This window comes from Trichoderma evansii, assembly GCF_050947405.1.
Source record: "Trichoderma evansii strain SZMC 28006 chromosome Unknown GGI43scaffold_2, whole genome shotgun sequence".
In the NCBI taxonomy this organism is placed as follows: Eukaryota; Fungi; Ascomycota; class Sordariomycetes; order Hypocreales; family Hypocreaceae; genus Trichoderma; species Trichoderma evansii.
The window spans coordinates 323,236-345,859 of record NW_028145204.1 but is presented as its reverse complement, the minus strand read 5'-3'; the positions used below and the strand labels follow the sequence as shown (position 1 = coordinate 345,859).

Genomic DNA, 22,624 nt, shown 5'->3' with positions numbered 1-22,624 from the left:
ATCGGTACGCTGGCGGAGCACAGACAAGTCCGACATCACCAACAGAGGGAGGGATGCTGCCCTGCTTCGCTCCCTAGCATTAACAAGGCAATTTTGCCCTGTAGCAAACAGACGAGCCTGATCCACCGTGAAAATATTTTCGTAGGGCCCATCTCATCTCATCTCATCGACCCAGCATCGGAGTTTGCCAGGTCGTATGCAGAAGGAAGCTGGTATCACACTGATTGCTAGCCATGCATGCATGTTACGACGCCATCCGGAATACATATTCCGTTTTTCTGGGTACTTTGTAGAGAGTGTTGAAAACCTTGTTTTCCCAGACGTGACGCATGTATGTGATCTGTCTAGATATCTCGGCATGCAAAAAAGCAAAAGCCAGTCCCAACAAAAAGAATAGGCTTGCTCTCGGCAGGGCTTGAACCTGCGGCCTCCGCATTACCAAGATTTCAACAGAAGCTGAAGTATTAGTACGAAGCTCTAACCAACTGAGCTACGAGAGCAGTCGAGATCCACTTTTATGAGCAATGTCATAGGCTGGATTCGTTGTTCGAACGCAACGATATGTAGATTAAGAATCTACCTACTCGCTGCACCAGGCTGAAGCGAACTGAACTTGCTGCTGACAAGTATATCTACTGGCTGTGTATAATAATGAAAACGCTCATAGCTCAATCAAATCTGTCAGATGAAAAAAAAAAAAAAAAAAAAAAAAAAAAGCGAAAAAGAAGAAAAAGTGCAAAAAAGAAGCACCTCTAATGAGGTGTGGCGGATCTCTCCCGCCGGGAATTGAACCCGGGTCTCAAGCGTGACAAGCTTGCATACTGACCACTATACTACGGAAGATGTACCAGGCGTTGAGCACCTGGGGTAGCGGATCACGTGTTAGAATTGCGTCGATTTGATGACTATGAAGGTTGCCCCCATATCATGCACAAAACAAGAGCTGGCTAAAACTTGCGATTTGATAGATCAAATCAAGCAAGATACAATGGAGAAATATGGATCACCGAGCTCTACACATTCTATTATTCTCACAAAAATCATCACAACAGCTATCACTATTAAAAAATAAAACTTATTTCTACCGCTGACCTTTATTTTTTTGAAATCTAGAGTAATTTGTAACGTGTGCATTCAATCTCGTAGATAATTGCAGGGTAGCCTAATTGGACCTGCTGGGTGGGTAATCCCTCTCTATGTACTCCGAACACATACATTGAATGCTTCAGACTCTATCTTCGCTCGAAGATGGAACTGCATGTATCTAAAATGGCTGAACAAAGATAGAAATGCTAGCAACAGGTATGAAACGTGTCAAATCCTGGTTATATAAATTTTTCATGTCCATATAAGTAGCTCCGTGAAAGAGTGCACATATCTATAATGGCGAATTGAGTTGCGTATAATCCGATCTAGGGCCTGCATGACCCCAATGCAGAAGCCCAATAGAACACAGCCTCCGCATCATCTTTTGACGCCTGTGGTAGTATCTCACTATCTTAACTCGCAATACGCTGACCAGAGTACCATGAGGCGGATCCTGAAAAAAGGAAAAGAAAAGCTGTTGAAGCCACAACCGAAGGACGATGCACAGATTCAATCGGATTTACAGCCCGTGCCCAATGTAAATGTACCCATACAAGATTCCGAGCCCCATCTCAAACCTGACTCGCAGCCTGCGCCGGCCTCCAGTTCCAATATTGTACCTCGTCAGCTTCAAGAACGGCTATGGAACGAAGCATATGAGCAGCTTAAATCAAGCAACGCAGAAGTCGTAGAGTGTTATGAGAAAATACTCTCTCAAGAACTCACAAGCGATCAACATGTGTCATCTGAATCTGAATCTGCGCTTCTGGAGAACCGAATCGAAACGGCGTATGACGAAAGATGGAAGCAAATGCAAACAGTCATGGATGTGGTCATGAAGCGAACCAAAAAGAAGGCTGTAAAAAGGCAGACACTTGGCGGGGGTTTAACAGCGGTCAATATTGCCATGAGCCAGGCCGTTCGCACCGTTCCAGAAGCTGCCGTTGCGTGGACTGGCGTCTGTTTTGCCCTCGAAGTAGATCTACCTCTTGACAAGCTTTTAATTTGAGATGTCGCTGACAATATTGAAGATGCTCTCAAATTCCGCTCAAGAAGCCAAAGCTCATCATGAAGGCATAATATATGTTATATCCAGGATGGACTGGTACTGGCATCTTGTGGACATATTTTTCAACGACATCCAAAACGAGCCCGCGCCAAGTACACTGCGGAATCGAGCAGAGAAGCATATCGTTGATTTGTATCAGAAGCTATTACTCTATCAAATGAAAAGTGTTTGTCGCCACTATCGTCTACATGGACCGACGATCTGGCGAGATATGATTAAGGCTGATGACTGGGTTGGCCGACTGGATGAGATTCGAAATGCCGAAACAACTGTCCAAGAAGACTTGAATCTGTTTAACGCTTCCGAAATTAAAAAGAAACTCGGTGAGATTGATTCCGTCAGCCGCGTTCTGCGAAGCGAGATGAAAAGCATCCGGTCGATGGTTCAAGACTATATTCTCACTAAAGAAGAAGAGTAATGTCTGAAAGATCTGCGCGTCACTGATCCTCGTGATGATAAGTGCCGAATTGAAGAAACTAATGGAGGCTTACTGGAAGGCGCCTACGACTGGATTATAACGCACGATGACTTTATTAATTGGCAAAATGACTCAGATAGCCGGCTGTTGTGGATTAAAGGTGATCCTGGCAAAGGCAAGACGATGCTAATGTGTGGAATTATCGACAAATTGCAAAGTCAGACAACTAGTCCCTATTTTGTCTTTTGCCAGGCCACCGATCCACGACTTAACAACGCCAAATCTGTTCTGCGCGGCCTGATATATCTACTGGCTGATAAGAATAGACACCTTCTCCCCTATATTCAAGAGAAGTATGACCAGGCAGGAGCATCTTTATTTCAGGATGCTAATGCGTGGATCGCATTGTCTCAAATGTTTAACAAGCTTCTGGATGACCCTGGCTTGGCTGATCAGGTGTTTATGATCGATGCGCTTGACGAATGTCTGGCGGATCGGGAGCAACTCATAGATCTAATTGTTTTGAATTCAGCCAATTATCGCGGTAGATGGATTGTGACAAGCCGAAACTGGACGGAGATCGAGGTGCAATTTAGCACAATCCCACAAACGGCCAGATTATCCCTTGAGCTAAACGAAGATTCAGTGTCTGAAGCTGTTCGATTTTATATCAATTATAAAACGACCCATCTGAAAAAACGTGTAGGGCTAGACAATGAGGCAGTGCGAATAGTTCGAGAATATTTGACCGAGAATGCGAGAGGGACGTTCTTATGGGTGGCTTTAGTCTGCAAAGAATTAATGAAGTTGGCAGTGCGCAAGCGGCACGTATTGAAGAAGATGGCCGAATTCCCTCCTCAGCTTGGCCCACTTTACGACAGGATGATGAATCAGATTCGCGGATCAGAAGACTCTGATATTTGCGAAAGAATTCTTAACCTGGTTGCTATTGTTTATAGGCCCATATCTTTGGTGGAACTAGCATCTATCCTGGACATGCCGAACAATCTCAACGATGAAGACCTTGAGGAACTAGTTGTGGCGTGTGGGTCTTTCTTGATTGTGAGAGAAGGCGTGATACTGTTTGTTCATCAGTCTGCCAAGGATTTCTTGCTTAAGGACAAGAAGCTCGTCCCAGAGCCTGCGAGCCAGCATTATGCGGTTCTTTGCAAATCGTTGGAAATTTTATCTTCGACCTTACATCGAAACATGTATAGGCTTCCCCATACTGGTACTCTTATCAAAGAGCATACACAGAGCCAAGGTCAGGATGTTCTGAGACACGTGCGCTACTCCTGTGTCTTTTGGGTAGACCATCTGAAAGCCGTCATTGGTGTGGACAGAGAAAAATACGAGTTCCTTTTACAAGATGATAAAATTATACACCACTTTCTGAAGAGTAAACTATTAAATTGGTTAGAAGCTCTTAGCTTAATGGAAAGGATGTCGGATGCTATACGGACTGTTAGCATCTTAAAGAAATTAGTAAGTGCTCCCCTTTCTTCCACAAGGTAGACTTGAGGTTAACTGATTACTAGATTAAAGATGACGGAGGTAAATTTTGTAACTTTGTTAAAGATCTGTACCGGTTTATTTTCACTCTCAAGGCTGGAATAGAGCTGGCGCCCCTACAAGTCTACAGCGCTGCACTTTTTTTAAGCCCAGTCTCCAGCATAGTAAGGCAGACGTATGAGGAGACTGAAGGGCCAAAATGGGTTGCTACACAACCAGAGATGTTATATGACTGGACTGCATACTTCCAACCCTTTGAAGTTCATAAGGAACTGGTCAGAGTTTTGGCGTTTTCACCAGACGGGGCGCATTTAGTGTCTTGGTCAATTGATGCGACAGGAAAGCTCTGGGATCTAGACACAGGAGCGTGCTTACATACATTCGTGAGTGACGATAAAGAAGTTTGCAAGGTAGTCTATTCATCCGACAGCAAGTATTTGGCCTCTGGATCATCTAAAAAGATTCAAATCTGGGATTTGACAACGTTAACTAGTCTACACACGTTTGAGACACCTATTCGAAATGTGCAGGGCTTAGAGTTTTCGCCCAATTGCACGCAGATAGCTATGAGCGGTTATTCACCGAGAAACTATGAGGTTTACTGCTGGGACCCAAACACAGGCATGCAGCTGTATACGCACACCCTTGATACCTTTTCTTGTCATAGCACTGCTTTTGCGCCCGATGGTACACAGCTCGCGTTATTAACAGCAAGGGACGGAACGATATATATACAAAATTTGACGACACATAGGCATTTGACTTCTATCAGCCTCAAGAAAGATGCATTCGTCGAGTTTGCAACATTTTCGGCGGACGCCTCATGGGTGGCAATGGGAGGTATCAATATCAAGATTCGAATTTTCGATTGTTTCACCGGCGTATGCCTTCAAATACTGGGTGATATATCACTAAGCACTGACTTTTTGAAGTTTTCGAAAGACCGTACCAAGCTCTTATCCGTAACATCAATGTCAAAATCCGACTTGTATAATAGAATAGCTAAAATTTGGGATTCCACTACGGGATCATGTTTGACACAGCTGAAGCTTGACGAGAACAAATACATAACAGCTGAACTAACGGCAAGCTCTCCGGATTGTACATTGTTAGCTGAGGCATGGGAGCAGAAAGAAATACATATTTGGGATACAGCCACCAGCACTTCCCTACACACGCGCAAAACATATAATGAACAAGTCCACACTGTGCTGTTTTCGGCAAACGGCAGACAGCTCGCAATGATATCAGGTTCTGATAGATTCATTGCAACTCGAGATCCAGTAACTGGGGCACTGATAAAGCAGATTGGCCACCTGGGCGTCGACTATTACTCCCTGACTTTCTTCCCAGATGGCAAACGACTGGCAGCAGGGACATACGGCATGATTCAAATCTGGGATATCCATTCAGGCGTGTGCCTACAGGAAACCGAGATCGATGGCGATAAATTCCCTTCACCACTCGCAATTTCACCAAGCAGTGATCTCATAGCAGCTAAATTGGGTTACGAGAGCATTCGGATTTGGAATTTAATCACAAATACACTTCTGCAATGCATCCCCCTCTCACAATTCATGGAGTATGAGAATATTCTGGTACTTTCGCTAGATAGTACTCGACTTGGAGCGATGCTGTGTGATGGTACCATTCTCATTTTCGACATAAATACAGGCACGCTTGTTGAACACTTTGACAACTTTTATGACACAGGGCATGGATTAAATACTGCGCTATATCAACTTGATCTGAGAATATTGATGCTTGACTCGTTGAAAAGAGAGAGTCAAGATCTAAATCATAAATTGAAGTTATCCAGATTTGATATTAGCCGAGACAAGACGTGGATTCTCCATGGGCAGGATCGGGTGCTATGGCTTCCCCAAGAGTACCGCCCCAACAAAATGGCAGTGTACGATAACCTTGTTGTTATTTGGCCGGGATATGGGGGATTATTATGTTTCCAGTTTGACATTGGCGAGATGGACAAGGACTTGGCATGGAATGCTATCACTAGGGCATGACGGCTATCGTCAATGGTCTGCAAGCAATGTGTGAGCATTTGTTTCGTTAAAAGAGTGGAATAGGAACGCCTCAAGGACAAAAAAAAATGGAAAGAGAAAATATCATATTACAATTACTGAGTGTGTTATTTATTATTATTATTATTATTGTTTAAACGCCCATGGCTGCTGTGGACGATTTGCCAGAGCCAACAGTTCCGGATCTCTTCCGGGATCGTGATTCGGGCCCGACCCGGAGTCGGGATCGTGAGCTACGGCGTTTTGACCTCCACTAATAAGCTAGGACCGGGACCTACATTTATACAGACAAGGGCTCGAGGTATTCCACTATGCGGCCCGAAGCGAGCGTTTTACGACATGATTTAGATGTACGTACACGCATGTGCTGGATGCGTTTGACATCCTTTCATAGCTACCACAGCAGATGTCTAGAGTAGCAAACCTTAGGAGCTCTTATAGTAAACCGAGCGGCAACCGAAGTAAAGTGAGCCGACTTCATATCGAACTATTGTAACCGAATAGAGCCCGTCTCTCGTGCCCCCCGCACTGGCCTACTTTACCGCAATCGTTGCTATTGGGCAGTCTGATGCTATTGAGGATATGCGGAGTTCTTACAAACCTGCTGAGGACAGCGCTTCGCCCGCCTAATCTAAGAAGATCTGCGCAGGAACCTTGGCCAGAGCCGTCGTCTGACGTCGGGGTCCCCCCACAGCTGAGATTGCATAGATTTCAATGTTTGCATGTGAGTTGCTTGCCCAGATGGCCGGCGTGGCTCAGGCGCCGTTAGGTGCTGACGATCACTGGGGGCGGGATGATATCTGGAGCGCCAATAATACGAAGCGTGGGCAAATAAGGAGACGGGAGGGTGGCAGGTGATGAAGGCTGGCTGTGAAACGTATCATTGCTGAGAGAGATGTGCGCTACGTGCTGGCATCTCCATGCATCTGGATTCTTGGATGGCAGGTTTCAATTTCGAGATCTCGAAATGCAGATTCGTGTAGTTTATCTGTGTTTACAGTGACTGCATATCAAGCCCAGGCGTCGGCGCGCAGTGGTGAGACGCGGCATCCCCTGAGAGGCGCATTATCTGCGGATCTAACGGGTGCGAGGCGCTGTAGATTAGGGAGGTCGCCATCTCGGGCTTCCCTGCGCCAGGCGCAATCATTGAATTGGACTTGGCGATCTGTCCATCCTCCAGCTTTCCATCCTCCCATTCTTTCTTCCTCTTTCAACATCTCACGCTCCCCCTCTAGCCGACACCTCACCCGCCGTCCTTCGTTTTTCGCTCTTTTCGTGTGATCTGCCTGCCAATTGATCGCCTCTTATTCGGCACGAACCCACGCCACACCGCACGCGCGCCACCAATTTGACGGTTTTGCGTCCAAGTTTTCCCTCTCTTTCCTCTAATCTCCACCTTTTCGCTGCCTTCGTCTTGCTAGGCCAGCTTCGGTCCTGTTTCGTCTTGCCTTCTTGTCTCTCTCGCCCTCTCTGCTGAGACTGAGAGTAAGACCTTTTCTTCTTCAACCATCCAATCCAGGCCCCTTGTTTGCTCGCCCAAAATTTGTCCTGCCAGCTCCCTAAACAGAAAGGCACCCCTCCCTCTGCAGAAGCGCCCTCGCATTTCGCTCCATCGTGGTGCATTCGCTCGCAACTCCACCCGCACTACTCCCGTCCAGCCGGCCTAAAACGGCCCCCCAGTGACGTATCGTGAGGCTCGTGGATCACGGCCTTGGGGTCATCTGCGTCGTCCAGCCTGTACGCATCGCCGCATCGCCGGACCGGAGCTGTACATGCACCGAGACATTGTCGCGCCTCAATCTCTGCCGCCTTTTTGGCTGTACCTCTGCTGCTCTGATCTTGTACCTCCGCCGGTCTCCCCAGCGCCGAGCTGCCAAGGTCTTCCAAGGTGTTTCACGCCGCTTGACTCGGCCCCAGCAAGGCAGGCTCTGTCTCTGATCTAAGCTGTCTTTGTCACCCGACCACCGACAATAACCTCATCTGCTCCCTGCGAGGTTGCTTCTCTCTCTGCCTGTGAGATTCGTCGCGCCCACCCCAGCGTCTTAAATTCAAGAGTGCAGGCGGGTGCTGCTGCTGATCAGCCCCATAACCACCCAACATTCCTCCTCAAAAGTCAACTCGCCTCCCTTCCAACATCCCTCTTCGGACGCTGCCATCACGCTCCGACCTTGACCAAGACTTCGACCAAGACTCACCATCGGCGTCCCTCCTATCTGCCAGGGGATACGGCGCCCCTCATCAGCTTCGCCCGTCGTCCGAGTCCGAGACATCGTCCTGGACCGACACTGGCGACATTGGTGACCAGTTCGGCGACGAGCACGACCCGGTCCGCATCCAGCTCCCGGAAGACATTGAGAACGAGCTGCTCGCCGGAGTCCAGCGCCGACAGCTGAACCCGCTCTACAAGTCGCACAACAAAAAGGTCCGGATTCACGACCCATCACCGCATCGGCGCAACCACTCCTTCTCGCCGTCTCCCGGCATCGACAAAGAGGCCATTGAGCCCCCAGACGCCCGTCCTCGACGCCCAAATCGGGCAGAACGCTGCATCGGCGCCATCATGGCGGGATCCTCAGGCTCTATCCATGGCCTTACAGGCAAGGCCTTGCTGTACGCCTCATCTATATCCCTTGTCTTAGCTACGCCTTTACAGGAGAGTTTAGATTATTCTGACATTTTTTTTTTCGCAATAGGTATTTTACAAGTATATTCGTCTCACTAGGCGTTTTTCTTTTTGGATATGATCAAGGTGTCATGTCGGGCATCATCACGTAAGTTTCCATTCTCCAATATACTTTGCAGCAAATTGGTGCTCATAACTAATATGCACTCTCCAAGTGGCCCATATTTCATCGACTACTTCAACCACCCGTCGAAAGCCGAGGTCGGGACAATGGTTGCGATTCTCGAAATAGGAGCCTTTATTTCATCTCTTATTGTTGGCCGTGTTGGTGACATCATCGGCCGGCGACGAACTATCCTGTATGGTTCCTGCATTTTCTTCATCGGAGGAGCGTTGCAGACGCTCGCCACATCCATGGCGATGATGATGGTTGGGCGAATCATCGCTGGGTTTGGCGTCGGCATGCTTTCCACCATTGTGCCTGTCTACCAGTCCGAGATTTCTCCACCTCACAACCGCGGTAAACTTGCCTGTATAGAGTTTTCTGGCAATATCATCGGATACACGACTTCCGTATGGGTTGACTACGGCTGTGGATTTATCGAGAGTAACTTGTCATGGCGTATTCCTCTCATGATGCAATGTATCATGGGAGCTCTTTTGGGATTGGGAAGCTTGATTATTGTAGAATCACCCAGGTATGGAGCCACTAAACCCTGTGCATGCATATCCATGAGATACTAACCGGTATAATCTTTAGATGGCTCCTGGACAATGATCACGATGAAGAAGGCATGGTCGTCATTGCTAACCTTTATGGTGGCGGAGATATTCATAATGCCAAGGCGCGCGACGAGTATCGCGAGATCAAAATGGATGTCCTTCTCCAGCGCCAAGAGGGTGAGCGATCGTATACTGACATGTTCCGCCGGTATCGCACTCGAGTTTTCATCGCAATGTCTGCACAGGCCCTTGCGCAGCTCAACGGAATCAATGTCATCTCCTACTACGCCCCATACGTCTTTGAATCTGCCGGCTGGGTTGGCCACGATGCCGTTCTCATGACTGGCTTTAATGGCATCACTTACTTCCTTTCTACCATCCCTCCCTGGTATCTTGTGGATCGATGGGGTCGACGAATGATTCTTCTCACTGGTGCCGTGTTCATGGCCATCTCCCTGTCTCTCATCTCCTACTTCCTTTATCTTGATATCAAGTGGACTCCTAGGTTGGTCGTTCTGTTTGTCATGATATACAATGCTGCCTTTGGCTACTCATGGGGCCCGATTCCCTGGCTCTACCCTCCTGAAATCCTACCTCTCAGCATTCGCTCCAAGGGTGCCAGCTTGTCGACTGCTACGAACTGGGCCTTCAACTGGCTCGTTGGAGAAATGACACCAATTTTGCAAGAGTGGATCAAATGGCGCTTGTATCTCGTTCACGCCTTCTTTTGCGTTGCTAGTTTTGTAATTGGTAAGTCACTTGTGTTGTTAATTTATTTCATGCCCTTCCTTATGGTCCTAGCTGATTGCTAATTCTATTTATTTAGTTTACTTTGTTTACCCAGAAACTTGTGGTGTCCGTCTCGAAGAGATGGACTCGATATTTGGGGATGCCAGCACTGTAGCTACGCCATCTATCCATGCAGAAACTGGGTCACTCATCCGGGGTGGATCGCCCATTGGATCTGGCCGTACGCCATTCCGCTCAACTACTCCCATCCCAGGGCTCACTCTTGACCCTCCCGATGAAAATGATAGCAAACCTAGCGCCCCAGGTGGCGGCGAAGACCGAAGTATCAGTGGATGGCTATCAAGAGTCGTTCGCGGCCGTTCAGGCAGTCCGAGCAGTGGCCAAGGGCGATATACTCAAATCGGCCAAGAAGACGAGGGTCGCAATGACAATTAACGTGGGGTCGCCCCATTCATTTTTCTTGGAGTACCTCTATAGATCTTTTTCTTTTCATTTGCATTTTTTCTTGGGCACATAGACAGCGGAGCGAAGCATGGTTGCCATGCTTGTCGTTCTATTAGGTACAGAACTCGGGCCTAGACTACTTGCCAGCATAAGATGGCTGGTTTTGGTATATAAGATGGACATAAGCTGCATAGATTGCACCTGTTTGAGGAAGAGAGAAACAAGCATGATAGTTTGCAAAATGAAGGGTAATCTTTTAAGCCCATTCGAAAAGGTTTCGAGAGCTGTTTAGACAAGAGGTGGCTTCAGCGGCTGCTGTACTAAAACTATACTGTTCTTGGTGCAAAAGGCTATTAGTATTATTTGATGAATAATTCGTAACAGCGATATTCTAAGCAGTATCTGAGCGATTGCTTCTTTTTGAAGATATCTTTGTCTTGTGAATGAATAAGACGCGCAGCATTAAGTGGTGTCAGAAAACAGTCTTTAATGTGCTCCGTGCAGGAAGCGTTGAAAATACACAGTGTGAAATATTGTATGGCGCCCAATTTTATCAATCCTAGTATCGGATCATGCAGTCCATATACCATTTTTTATACACCTCCAAGCTCTTCATATCAGGCCCCATAAAAATGAGCCATGAAGACTGGAAATATTAAACAATCAATAAACACGTCATGACAACCGCAGCAGCCTCCAGGCTAGATATAACCCACGCTTACCGGCACCTCTACCGGGGTCTCCTCCGCGCCGTGCAGTACTCGGCACCGGCGCGATACGTGGCGCGGGACCAGCTCCGGGCGGCGTTCCGAGAGCGCAATGCGGCTCTGGATCAGGAGGGCGTGAAGAGGACGGTGTGGTTCTTGGAGGCGGCGGCCAAGGAGAGGGGCCTGGAGCATAAGATTTTGAAGAATTTGATCAAGGTGCGGCTGGATCGGGCGTGGGGGACGAGGGCTTGGAAGAGGGCTTTGAATGATACGAAGATGAAGTGAGTTTTGGCAGTCTTCATTTCATTTCACTTTGAGCTATTTGATTTTTTCCTTAGCTTTGGAGTTTGAAGGTGGAGAGACGGGTTCATATGGTGGGATCTTGAGATGGATGAGAGTTGATGCTAATGAGATTATAGGCCTGAAGCGAGACAACTACGTGAAGATGCGATGCAGCATTATAATATGACTGTTGCGATGCTCAATAAGAGCATGGGGCTTTGCTTACGATGAGCAGCATTGGGAGTGTAGAGTCCTTCTTTGAGAGACAGGAAAGAAGGCTGATGGTCATGAGATAACACATGAGCCAAATAACACATGAACCAGCGAATTCTACTTGGTCAATTAATGAAAATTAAAAAAGCCGCTAGGCCATAAATATTTTGCCTTTATTTAGTATTACAGAGTGGAAAAGATCATTTGCTCCCCTTCTTTATCGCTGACCAGCCTCTATTGTCGCATTCTCTGTCCCATATGCCTTGTTAACTCCATGCCCTCCGCTATCCCTAGCTTAGTACCTAGTGGATTCTTTCTCACAAGTCCACTTCAATCTCCTGGTGTATAAGGTCGTCCAGGCTCGATCCATCTCGTGAGTATATCCATGTTCCCAATGCCGTACCCTCCTTATCTCCCTGCCCCTCGCTGGCAACGCAGAAGTCGTATCTTTTGGGGCCGGACAGAGGCGATGAGAGCCAGATCTGCTTGTTGGGGGGCTGCTTGTTGATAACGTAAGTGCCCTTGTTGGCTACGGTAATGGTCATGACGCCAGACTTTATATCGATAAACGGTTAGCAAGTGCTGATTGGGCAAGAGTTAGTCGTGGAGAAGGAAGATGTGACTGACTGAATATTCCACATCAACTGGAGCTCCATCGTCCTGGAGAGTTTCGAATTTCTCGAGGAGGTCATTCAAGTACTCATTCGAGAGGAGGTGGTACTCCTCGTCAGAGAGCTCAGCAGCAACAAACGTGACCTCATGTCCGGTTGGCGCCTTGTCTGGATTGGAAGTATCCGGCATGATGCCCTTGCGCAACATCATTTGCGCCGAGAATTGCCGCCGCTGCGAAGAAACTGAGGGAGTGGCTGCGCGGCAGAAGCTGGGAAGAGCGCGGAAGCTTGAGGTCACCATCCTGGGATTGCGCATAGCTCGGCCGAGCAGGCGAGGGGCCTGTCTTGAGATGCTTGATGATGCCATATTGGTGGGGTGAGAGAAGGCACTGGTTTGGCAGATTCTAGATCAAAGAAGCGAGGTATCAAATGCGCATTCGGAGATTTGAAAGTTGCAATGAGTCGTGGGATCTAAATAATGCCTTAGCTGGTCAATTGCTTTGCAGGTGTGGCTGAATATGCGAGAGGAAAAAAGAGAGAGCTGCTGAAGAAGCTTTGAGCTCTAAGATCTTTTGGGTGATAAGAAGCCAATTGGAACAAGCTGAAAAGGTTCGTCATAGCATGTACCCCATACTTGGGGCTCGGCATCTGCTCTGCGGCCAGGACTTAGAGATACCTTGATGCCCTATTTCTTTTGATGGTCTACTAAGTATAGCTAGGTTCTTTTTGCTTAGTCACTTCCTCTCGGCAACGTCACTTGGAGCTCGCAGAACGCCGTCACCTGTATCGGCCCCACCAAGCACGCTCTTCCATCATCCTCTCGCCAACCAAGTCTCTGGGGGATGATGAGACTCGTTCCGCGGCCATGATTAACGCATTTTTGGTCTTTAATGGCCAGGGTCAGCCTCGGCTTACCAAGTTCTATACCCAGCTGGTGCGTTGCGACCTCATCACTCATGCAAAGCCCAAGACGAACCACTGACTCAGCATCGCCTTATCACAGGACACCAGCATTCAGCAGCGCCTGATCTCGGAGATATTCACACTCGTGTCGAATCGACCGTCGGGTTCTTGCAACTTCCTGCCTCTACCTCCTCTCCTCGCCGCCTCCAGCACATCACACAGCTCGACTGAAGAGCAGAATGATGTCCCATCGTTGGTGACATATCGCAATTACGCTACTCTCTACTTCATCATCATCTCTACCGCCACAGAATCCCCCCTTGCGTTGATCGACTTAATACAGGTGTATGTCGAGGCGCTCGACAAACTATTTGAGAATGTCTGCGAGCTTGATCTCATCTTCAACTTCGAAACGCTACATGCGACCTTATCGGAAATGATTATAGGAGGGGTGGTGATAGAGACGAGTCTCGATCGTATAGTTTCTGGCGTCAGAGCCCAGGGAACAGTCGCTAAACGACCAGTAAATGAGGGACGAAGCACTATTGGATCAGGAATGGGCCTTGGAGGTAACTTTGCATGGACAGGAAGGGTATAATAATGACATTGCGGCCTTGAGCTGAGTATAAGAGATGGGTCGGATAGAACTATAATCAGCATATGCATACATTTCTTCGTCTTTTCCTTGCCCGATATGGGTATCACGCCAAAACGCCTTAGATATATACAAATCCTATATTACACACACACAGTGGCAGATATCTTATCCTACAATTCATTTTGAATCTGAGCCTTTTGACGGGTTTACTTCCGGCGCATCTTTTCGGCGCTCATATCGCTTTTCGGGATCCAGCACGCCGAAGAGATTGATGGCGTGTTTCCGTAGCTAAGGATTCGTGTAAGTGAACTGAATATGACTGTGCATATTAAAATTATGACAAACCTCTTCTGATGGCTTATACTTTTGTCCCCACCACTCAAACTCAGAGTAGAAGACAAGCCATACCATCGCCGCTGTCTACAGAGTTAGCACTGGGCGTATTTACCAAATACTCATTGAGTGCAAAACACAAACTGACCAGCCATTGTAGCAAGCTGCGCATACTTGACGCCCTTATCCCATCTTGGAGATCGACTTGCGAGAGCGACGCGACGCTTGTACTTCTTTTCAAATCGGAGTTGTTGCTGATGAGTCAAGTCTTTGAAGTCAGGTGGCCACACTTTTCGAGCCTTGAAAGGATTATTCGCGAGAGTCAACGGAATTTGTTTAGGTAAAGGCTCTTTCGCTGATTGAGCTAATCGTCTGATGAGAGTTGGAAACATTGTCAAACGATATGCTTGAGCAAAGATGACTCTTTTCGCCAGCAATATCGGAGATGATTGAGATATCAGAGTATTGAATGACGCTGTTTTTGGAGCTAGCAAAAGCTGCGTAGATACTACAGTCAAATGCCTACAGAAGCCGGGGTCAGCCACTGCACCGCCTCACGACAGCGCCACAGTTCCTGCTAGAAAAAAAGTTGCCCCGCGGTAGGCCCTTTTTCACCCCTCCGAATCTGAACCCCCGCCAAAAGTTCCTACTTGCTGCAAGTGAGTCAAACCCACGGAGAAAATACAAGATCCTATCTTCTCTGTGCGAGTGAGTCAAAAAAGGGGGCAGAGCTACGGGAAGACATATAAAGACGGCCAATCCTCCCGAGGCGATTCTTTCCACCCCAAGAACACTCCGATTTTTCATCTTGCGACCAAGACGAATTTCAATATGGCGACGGCTGCTGTATCAAAGGCCATGGAGGGCCTGGCAGTCTCTAAGACCAAGGAATTGAAAGGAGTACGTGGTTATATAATACCCATATTTTCCTATTGATCGCATCTACTGACCATTACCAGACTGAGAAGCGCGATACTCTGATTGTTGTCGAGAAGAAGTATCAGAAGAAATGGGCCGAAGACGGCGTTTTCGAGACGAATGCCCCGACGACGGCTGAAGTGCCCTTCCACTCTATCTCTCCGGCCGAGCTGCGAGAACAACAACCCAAATTCTTTGGAACCATGGCTTATCCTTACATGAACGGTACTCTCCACGCCGGTCACACCTTCTCGGCCACCAAGGTCGAGTTTGCCGCAGGTACGGCGAGAATGCAGGGCAAGCGTGCGCTGTTCCCCATGGGTTTCCACTGCACTGGCATGCCTATCAAGGCTTGCGCCGATAAGTTGGTCAACGAGATTAAGCTGTTCGGCACGGACTTCTCTGGCTACAAGGAGGAAGAGGCTGTTGTCGAGGAGCAGCCAAAGCCTGCTGCCAAGCAGACCAAGGAGGATGTTACCAAGTTCACCACCAACAAGAGCAAGGCCAATGCCAAGACTGTCAAGATGAAGTATCAGTTCCAGATCATGCAGGCCATTGGAATTCCTACCAAGGATATTCACCTGTTTGCTGATTCTCAGTACTGGCTGAAGTACTTTCCTCCCTTGGCCATCCGGGATTTAACAAGCTTCGGCTCAAGAATCGACTGGCGACGATCATTCGTCACAACCGACGCTAACCCCTACTACGACGCCTTCATTCGATGGCAGATGAACCGCCTGAAGGAGCTGAACAAGATCAAGTTTGGCAAGCGATATACAATCTACTCTATCAAGGATGGCCAGCCGTGTATGGACCACGACCGTTCTGAGGGTGAAGCTGTTAACCCTCAGGAATACACTGCTCTGAAGCTGAAGGTTTTGGAGTGGGCACCCAAGGCTGCCGAGGCCATAAAGGGCAAGATTCCTGAGGGCGCCAACGTCTTCTTGGTTCCTGCTACTCTGAGACCCGAGACCATGTACGGACAAACCTGCTGTTTCGTCGGCCCCAAGTTGAACTACGGCCTGTTCAAGGTTGATGACAACAACTACTTCGTCATCACTGAGAGAGCTGCTCGTAACATGGCTTACCAGGGCATTTTCGCCAAGGAAGGCTCCATCGAGAAGGCTGCTGACCTTGTGGGCTCTGATATTGTTGGAACTCTGGTCAACGCCCCTCTGTCGCTGCACAAGGAGGGAGTCAGGGTCCTGCCCATGGAAACCGTCCTGCCCACTAAGGGTACCGGTGTCGTCACCTCTGTTCCATCAGACAGCCCTGATGATTTCGCCACCGTGACTGAGCTGGCAAAGAAGGCTGATTACTACGGAATCAAGAAGGAGTGGGCCGAGCTGGAGATTTTCCCCATCATTGAAACACCATCCTACGGAGATCTGTGTGCGCCCTTCCTGGTCAAGAAGCTGAAGATTGCTTCTCCCAAGGATACCAAGCAGCTGGAAGAGGCCAAAGAATTGGCATACAAGGAAGGTTTCTACCAGGGCATTGTCAAGGTTGGCGATTTCAAGGGCGAGAAGGTCGAGACGGCCAAGCCCAAGGTTAGGGCTCAGTTGATTGAGGCCGGCGAGGCTTTCGCCTACTCAGAACCTGAGCGCAAGGTTGTCAGCCGATCTGGCGATGACTGTATCGTCTCACTGATGGACCAGTGGTATCTGGACTATGGTGAGCAGTCCTGGAGGGAGACTGCTCTGAAGTGGGTTGACAACGTCGACGGAAAGGGCCTGGAGACTTGGGCGCCTGAGACCAAGAACGGCTTTGAGGGTGTGTTGAACTGGCTGAACCAGTGGGCTTGTGCTCGATCATTCGGTCTGGGATCAAAACTGCCTTGGGACAAGCAATTCCTGGTTGAGAGTTTGAGTGATTCGACCATCTACATGGCTTACTATACCGTTGCCCATTTCCTGCACAAGGACTTGTTCGGCCGCACCAAGGGTCTTGGCAACATTGGAGCTGAGCAGATGACTGACGAGGTCTGGGACGCCATTTTCTGCCGTCGCGATATCACAGATGATGTTATCTCTAGCTCTGGCATCCCCCGAGAGACTTTGGAGAGCATGCGACGAGAATTCGAGTACTTCTACCCTCTGGATCTGCGTAGTTCAGGAAAGGACCTGATCCCCAACCACTTGACCTTCTTCCTGTACATCCACTTGGCTATTTTCCCACCGGAGTACTGGCCTCGTGGTGTCCGAGCCAACGGTCACCTGATGCTGAACGGCGAAAAGATGGCCAAGAGCACTGGTAACTTCATGACTTTGAAAGAAATGGTGGAGAAATACGGCGCTGATGCTTCTCGTATTGCTCTGGCTGATGCCGGTGATGGTGTCAGTGATGCCAACTTCGAGGAAGATGTTGCCGACAACAACATTCTGCGTCTATTCACCCTGCGCGAGTGGATCGAGGAGATGGTCAAGGATCAGAACGAGCTGCGAACCGGCGAGATCAACAACTTCCAAGACGGCTTGTTCAACAACGAGCTGAATGCGTGCGCCAGGGAGGCCATCGAGCAGTACGGCTTGACCAACTACAAGCTGGCCCTGAAGGCCTCTCTGTATGAGCTGACTAGTGCTCGTGACTTTTACCGCGAGGCTTGTGCTGCCGGCGGTATCAAGATGCACAAGGACCTGGTATTCCGATACATTGAGCTGCAAGCCCTGCTGATGGCTGTTATCGCCCCTCACTGGTCTGAGTACATCTGGTTGGAAGTCTTAAAGAAGGACTCCACTATCCACAATGCCAGATTCCCTGAAGTGCCGGCTGTCGACGCTGCCCTGTCAGCTAAGCGAGAGTACGTCCGAAGCACCGCTTCGAACATTAACTCTGCCGAGGGCCAGCAGCTGAAGAAGAAGGCTAAGGGCAAGGAAGTTTCCTTTGACCCCAAGAGACCCAAGAAGCTGACCATTTACATGGCTGCCAAGTTCCCAACTTGGCAAGCTAAGTACATTGATCTGCTGAAGGAGATGTGGAACTCCGAGACCAAGTCCGTCGACGATAAGGCCCTGAACGGCAAGATTGGCAAGATGGGTGAGATGAAGAAGGCCATGCCCTTTGTTCAGGGTCTGAAGAAGCGCTTGCAGGCCGGCGAGCCTGCCAGCGTCGTCCTGGAGCAGAAGCTGGCTTTCGATGAGAAGGAGACCTTGATCCAGATGGTGCCTGGCCTGAAGCGAACGTCAGGTCTGTCAGTGGCCGAGATCCTGGTGGTTGAGGAAGGCGGTAAGAAGGGTGTTAGACTGGAGGACGGTAAGGAGGTGGAAATATCAGTCCCTGTTGCCGAGAATGCAATCCCTGGTCAACCTACTTTCTTCTTTGAAAATGTGGAGGCCTAAACTTGAGCAGCAAGGATTCTGCTCTTCCAAGTTTTTTATTTTGCTACGAAAGAAAGAATAAAGTAAAAGTGCTCTAGAGAGAGAGAGATAAATTAGAGAGAATACAAAGAATATTCAATATTTGATTCTACTTGTTGTTTTTGCGTGCTTACGGCTTCTTGCGGTGTAAAGACATGCTCATGCTCGGCTTACCTGTATGATAACCGCCGATCATTAATTATGAGACCCATCAAGGTTGATATTACTGTTCCTGAAAGAGTGTTCAACGATAAGAGATAACGACAACACAACCCTATCGTTCGCCGTACATTGTTCACCGTCTTTACAGTTGTTAATACGGTGTATAGACTTGTAAGTCAGTAGTAATCCACGATGGCAAATCCCCAAAACGCCATCTTTCTAGAAACGCCGAGCAATTAGTTCCTGGGCAATTGCCAATAGTTGTCCAGCAAAAAACCCCGTCGGCAATTGAACGCGCGTGTCGTGTGGAGGACGAAGCGTCTCCTCAGGAGGTGCCGCTTCTTCTTTAAGCGACGCCACCCCTTTCTAACCCCCCTTCTTCCCTAGTCAAAAGCTTGTGCTTTGTCGAAAGAGGGAAAAAAAGAGGAAAAGAGAAAAATCGTTCCATTTGCATTAATACTCCGGAAAATGGATTTCCCCAATGGCTAGTAGCAAGTGGTAGTTGCACGAGGGCAGCGCACTAGGAGCCTCGGTCTGTCTATGCGTTCAGAAGCAGTACTTGTACATTCTGGGTATTCTCCGTGAGGCGTTACACTGTTGCTGTGACTGCAATGTGGGTTTCGTCTTATTAGCCATTTTTACTAATACCATGCATATATAGCAACGGCTTTGTAAAAGACGTGTCCATCATATGCATTCTTCATTTAATAAGCTTAAAAATGGGATCGGCAGCAAATCAAAAAGTTCTTATTTGACATGTCTCCTTTGTAATTCGGTGCCATTCGGCAATTTTCCTCTTCAGAACACACAACAGTGTGTGTTCGACTCTGCCGAAGACTCAAGAGGGCAACGCTTGAGTCGTCACAAATCCGTGGTGGGCTGCAGAGCGCAGAGGAGGCTCCACAGCCGCGCAAAGCAATGGTACGGCAGCCGATACCTGGACACACGTCTCGATGTGTGATGAATCCTTTCCTTTGTATGTATACTGTATGGTATTGCCTTGTCTAGGAGTGCGCCCCCATGTAGCCCGCTCTAAGAAACGGATCCATCACATTGTTCTAAGCCGTTCTGAGGATCCTTGGCGGACATGGGCCGAGTATGCTTGTACAAGTGTGTTTTGGCGTGGAAACAGAGAAACGTCTCCCCACGGATCAGTAGCTATTCTGCATAAACACATCTCCGGCAGCGGCTCAGGGAGAACATTGCGGCTCGCTTGCCTGGCAAGCGAAGTGGTTGCAATTCCATGGCCCGCAACGAAGGTGGTTCTTTTGCCGGCTCAGGGGCTAAGTCCAAGCGTCACTCGATGTGGACCGCTTATAGATAGCACTAATTTTTTTTCTCTTCTAATTTTTTTCCGCGTTGCCTTTCGCTAGATCTGTTGGGTTAGTTCTCCGTAGTGAGAGATTGGTTCTGCTCTGCTAGTATACCGCTTGTTGGTGGCAAGACGAAGCCTCTTTGCCCTCCTCTCGTCGGTGTGTCCTTGCGATAAGATGGCTTGTCATTCCACACAGCCAGACTTTTTTTATGTGGCGGTATAGTTACTCCCACGTAGTAAAACCGTTTGGCACTAATGCTGAGGCGGCAGTCGATCTTTTGTGTGTGCTCCATTGAGTTTTATGACGCAACGAAATGAAGCTGCGCAGCCTCCTGCATTCCCATTTGCGGATGATCCAATTTGGAGGCCATTTCATGACAAGGCCTTGGACGCTATTCGTCCACGCTGTCAGCTGGCCGCTCCTGGATTGGATCGGCGATGGGTCGTCGACGCGCAACTAGCATGAAGCATCCTGGCCCCTGCGACATTAAGCAACTAGACCAAGCCACTTTTGGCGGCCAAATTGGAGCCTCGCTGGTCGCAATTCGCGGGTCTGGGTGTAATTAGGTAGTGGTAGCTCCTTGTTGCAGTACATGTAGTGCACAAGGTGGTATTATATGTCGCCTTGTCCGCGACGAACAAGAAGCAGCCTTCTCTCCACGATGCGCGAGCCCTCGTCCCATTTCTTCTAGTTAAAAGAGCGCGAGCCGCAGCCGCAGTTGTCTCTTGTCACAGTTACTCGGTTGAGCAATCGCTTTGCCCTTGTGTTGTATGGCTCTGTCGGCGTTATAGTCCTTGCTTCACTCTTTCTTTGCTATCGGCCTGGTGCTGTCTTTTGCAAGCTCGGATCCATTTTGTATCTCCGCATACCTGTACATTTCGCCAAGATTCGGCCTCCCGCATCCCGAAAATCGATAGCCATGCGCTCTGCACAATTCTTTGTCCTTGCTAGTGCTATAGCAACAGCAGCAGCAACCATCTTCCCCGAAAGTGCCACAACTATTGCCGGCGTATCGACAACACAACATGTCTTCGTCGGGACCGAGAGCGGACTTCCACATACAGAGGATGTTACCATTCCCACCGTCTCAGCATCTATAACACCGTCGTCAGGCTGGACGAGTTCAGAAGCGCAGACGGCTACAGAGAGCGGTTCTGACGACTCCTCTGCTTCTACCACCAGCGTTACGCGACCTGCCGGCTTTCCAAATGCAACCAGTAAGAAACAATTCTTGTCCCTAGTTGAGCTTTCTCATGCTAACGTTGATGAAGCTACTTTGGCTAGCAGTCTGGCTCCTACAAAGTCGCAGAACACCACGACACCTACCAGCCACGTAACCGGTGGCGCTATTCCGCAACAGATGCAGAGCTCCATGGCTGGGCTGATAGGATTCTGCATAATGGGATTGATCATGTTATAGAAGAGGGCGAGAAAGGTGTTATGAATAATGACGCTGGACGATATGCGCGCCACATATAGATTTGTGTCCCAGGTAGGACACTGGCGTTTGAAAAACCAACAAAGATACCACGGACCATAGAGTCCACCCACCTTTAGACGGACAGGAACATAAACTGATAATAGAGTAATTGTAATTGACAATTTCACACACGACTATACACGCTAGTTTAAGCGGTAACTTTGCTGCATAGCAATTCAATCGTCAACTGTTCAAGTGACCGGTAAAGAAAGCTTTTAGGAAGAGCTATAATGATTATGCTTATAAAATCTGCCGAAATGTATATTCACGCTTGTAATTAAATGTTATGAGGACAATAATGGAGTGAGATGACCGGCCGCTGGTTGATCCAATGTCCATTTCGAAAAGCTTAGAGCGTTAATCCGCGGCTCGTATAACCAAACTCTTCATGTTGCTCATTGAATCTATCTCTTCAAGTGACCAATAAATGTTTGGAAAGCTCGTCCAGAAGACTAATGTTCTTCCGCTAGTAGGTGTGATGCTTGAAGCGACGTCACGGGGTCTCTAAAGATCGTCGTCTATGTTGTAGACGTTACCGTATTCGACGTGGGGTGGTCGATCTGAAGAGCCTCACTTGGGCGACTATAACGGCGCCGGAGACGGCTAGGCACTGGTCTCGCTTCCCTTGGTTGATAGTAAACTCTTGCCTGGGGAAATTTGCAGATATGGTGATGACTTTAAGCAGCGACGGGGATTTGGCCTCCAGAGTTGCTAGTAGGAGGAGGCTTAGGTAGGTCATCCTAGCATCATGTTAGCAGGTCGCTCGTCTTGATAAATGCTTTTAAAGATTTCTAACAAGGTCGAAGATGACTCTGATCATCAGACTGCAGCTTGGGCAGACGGCAATATCTTGTTCGTCGCGCAGGTCGTCGATACCAATCGAGAAGCGGTCGCCGCAAGGGCATGGGTAGTGATAGATTTGAAGAGCTTCGTCGAAGGTCATATCTTCGATTTCGATCTCATCGTAAATGGTGTATTCTTCGTCGGACATCTTTGCGGTTTGCAGCAGAGTCGTAGATAGCAACGGTATGTATTGTGGTGCTAGTCTGTCTCCGGCTTTATCGTGAAAAGAATAAGT

At 48.5% G+C, this 22,624-nt stretch overlaps 9 protein-coding genes and 2 non-coding genes across 11 annotated transcripts; 6 read left to right on the top strand and 5 right to left on the bottom strand.

The window, feature by feature from the left end:
* Positions 1–400: 400 nt before the first annotated feature.
* GGI43DRAFT_t17 lies at positions 401–500 on the bottom strand. Its single transcript has one exon. It is a non-coding gene; the product is annotated as a tRNA-Ile (tRNA).
* Positions 501–771: 271 nt separating this feature from the next.
* GGI43DRAFT_t16 lies at positions 772–843 on the bottom strand. The gene has a single exon. It is a non-coding gene; the product is annotated as a tRNA-Asp (tRNA).
* Positions 844–1,432: 589 nt separating this feature from the next.
* GGI43DRAFT_420241 (uncharacterized protein) lies at positions 1,433–6,109 on the top strand (the record flags this gene model as incomplete). The annotated part of the gene is made up of 9 exons (XM_083207785.1): positions 1,433–1,624; positions 1,676–2,044; positions 2,118–2,537; positions 2,616–4,058; positions 4,181–4,716; positions 4,753–5,030; positions 5,088–5,186; positions 5,439–5,567; positions 5,697–6,109. 9 exons carry the CDS (start codon positions 1,433–1,435, stop codon positions 6,107–6,109), a joined length of 3,879 nt encoding a protein of 1,292 aa, XP_083064662.1.
* A 2,100-nt stretch (positions 6,110–8,209) lies between these two features.
* On the top strand, positions 8,210–11,097 carry GGI43DRAFT_139573 (uncharacterized protein). The gene is made up of 5 exons (XM_083199278.1): positions 8,210–8,737; positions 8,821–8,898; positions 8,966–9,448; positions 9,511–10,223; positions 10,300–11,097. The coding sequence occupies exons 1-5, from the start codon at positions 8,688–8,690 to the stop codon at positions 10,656–10,658; spliced, it is 1,683 nt and encodes a 560-aa protein (XP_083064661.1). The 5' UTR covers positions 8,210–8,687; the 3' UTR covers positions 10,659–11,097.
* A 159-nt stretch (positions 11,098–11,256) lies between these two features.
* GGI43DRAFT_392549 (uncharacterized protein) lies at positions 11,257–11,997 on the top strand. The gene is made up of 2 exons (XM_083204576.1): positions 11,257–11,655; positions 11,794–11,997. The coding sequence occupies exons 1-2, from the start codon at positions 11,345–11,347 to the stop codon at positions 11,885–11,887; spliced, it is 405 nt and encodes a 134-aa protein (XP_083064660.1). The 5' UTR covers positions 11,257–11,344; the 3' UTR covers positions 11,888–11,997.
* GGI43DRAFT_392548 (ferroxidase) lies at positions 11,998–13,096 on the bottom strand. The gene is made up of 2 exons (XM_083204575.1): positions 12,497–13,096; positions 11,998–12,423 (listed from the first exon to the last, which is right to left on the bottom strand). Exons 1-2 carry the CDS (start codon positions 12,845–12,847, stop codon positions 12,187–12,189), a joined length of 588 nt encoding a protein of 195 aa, XP_083064659.1. The 5' UTR covers positions 12,848–13,096; the 3' UTR covers positions 11,998–12,186.
* Positions 13,097–13,249: 153 nt separating this feature from the next.
* Positions 13,250–14,158, top strand: GGI43DRAFT_139587 (AP complex, mu/sigma subunit). The gene is made up of 2 exons (XM_083199279.1): positions 13,250–13,414; positions 13,484–14,158. Exons 1-2 carry the CDS (start codon positions 13,346–13,348, stop codon positions 13,979–13,981), a joined length of 567 nt encoding a protein of 188 aa, XP_083064658.1. The 5' UTR covers positions 13,250–13,345; the 3' UTR covers positions 13,982–14,158.
* On the bottom strand, positions 14,159–14,706 carry GGI43DRAFT_379221 (uncharacterized protein; the record flags this gene model as incomplete). Its single annotated transcript, XM_083202808.1, has 3 exons — positions 14,159–14,269; positions 14,327–14,397; positions 14,463–14,706. 3 exons carry the CDS (start codon positions 14,704–14,706, stop codon positions 14,159–14,161), a joined length of 426 nt encoding a protein of 141 aa, XP_083064657.1.
* Positions 14,707–14,949: 243 nt separating this feature from the next.
* On the top strand, positions 14,950–18,695 carry GGI43DRAFT_392543 (leucine--tRNA ligase CDC60). The gene is made up of 2 exons (XM_083204574.1): positions 14,950–15,214; positions 15,274–18,695. The coding sequence occupies exons 1-2, from the start codon at positions 15,146–15,148 to the stop codon at positions 18,568–18,570; spliced, it is 3,366 nt and encodes a 1,121-aa protein (XP_083064656.1). The 5' UTR covers positions 14,950–15,145; the 3' UTR covers positions 18,571–18,695.
* A 2,290-nt stretch (positions 18,696–20,985) lies between these two features.
* GGI43DRAFT_379219 (uncharacterized protein) lies at positions 20,986–21,486 on the top strand (the record flags this gene model as incomplete). The annotated part of the gene is made up of 1 exon (XM_083202807.1): positions 20,986–21,486. One exon carries the CDS (start codon positions 20,986–20,988, stop codon positions 21,484–21,486), a length of 501 nt encoding a protein of 166 aa, XP_083064655.1.
* A 737-nt stretch (positions 21,487–22,223) lies between these two features.
* Positions 22,224–22,537, bottom strand: GGI43DRAFT_379218 (CSL-type zinc finger protein; the record flags this gene model as incomplete). Its single annotated transcript, XM_083202806.1, has 2 exons — positions 22,224–22,286; positions 22,343–22,537. 2 exons carry the CDS (start codon positions 22,535–22,537, stop codon positions 22,224–22,226), a joined length of 258 nt encoding a protein of 85 aa, XP_083064654.1.
* Between the last annotated feature and the right edge of the window lie 87 nt (positions 22,538–22,624).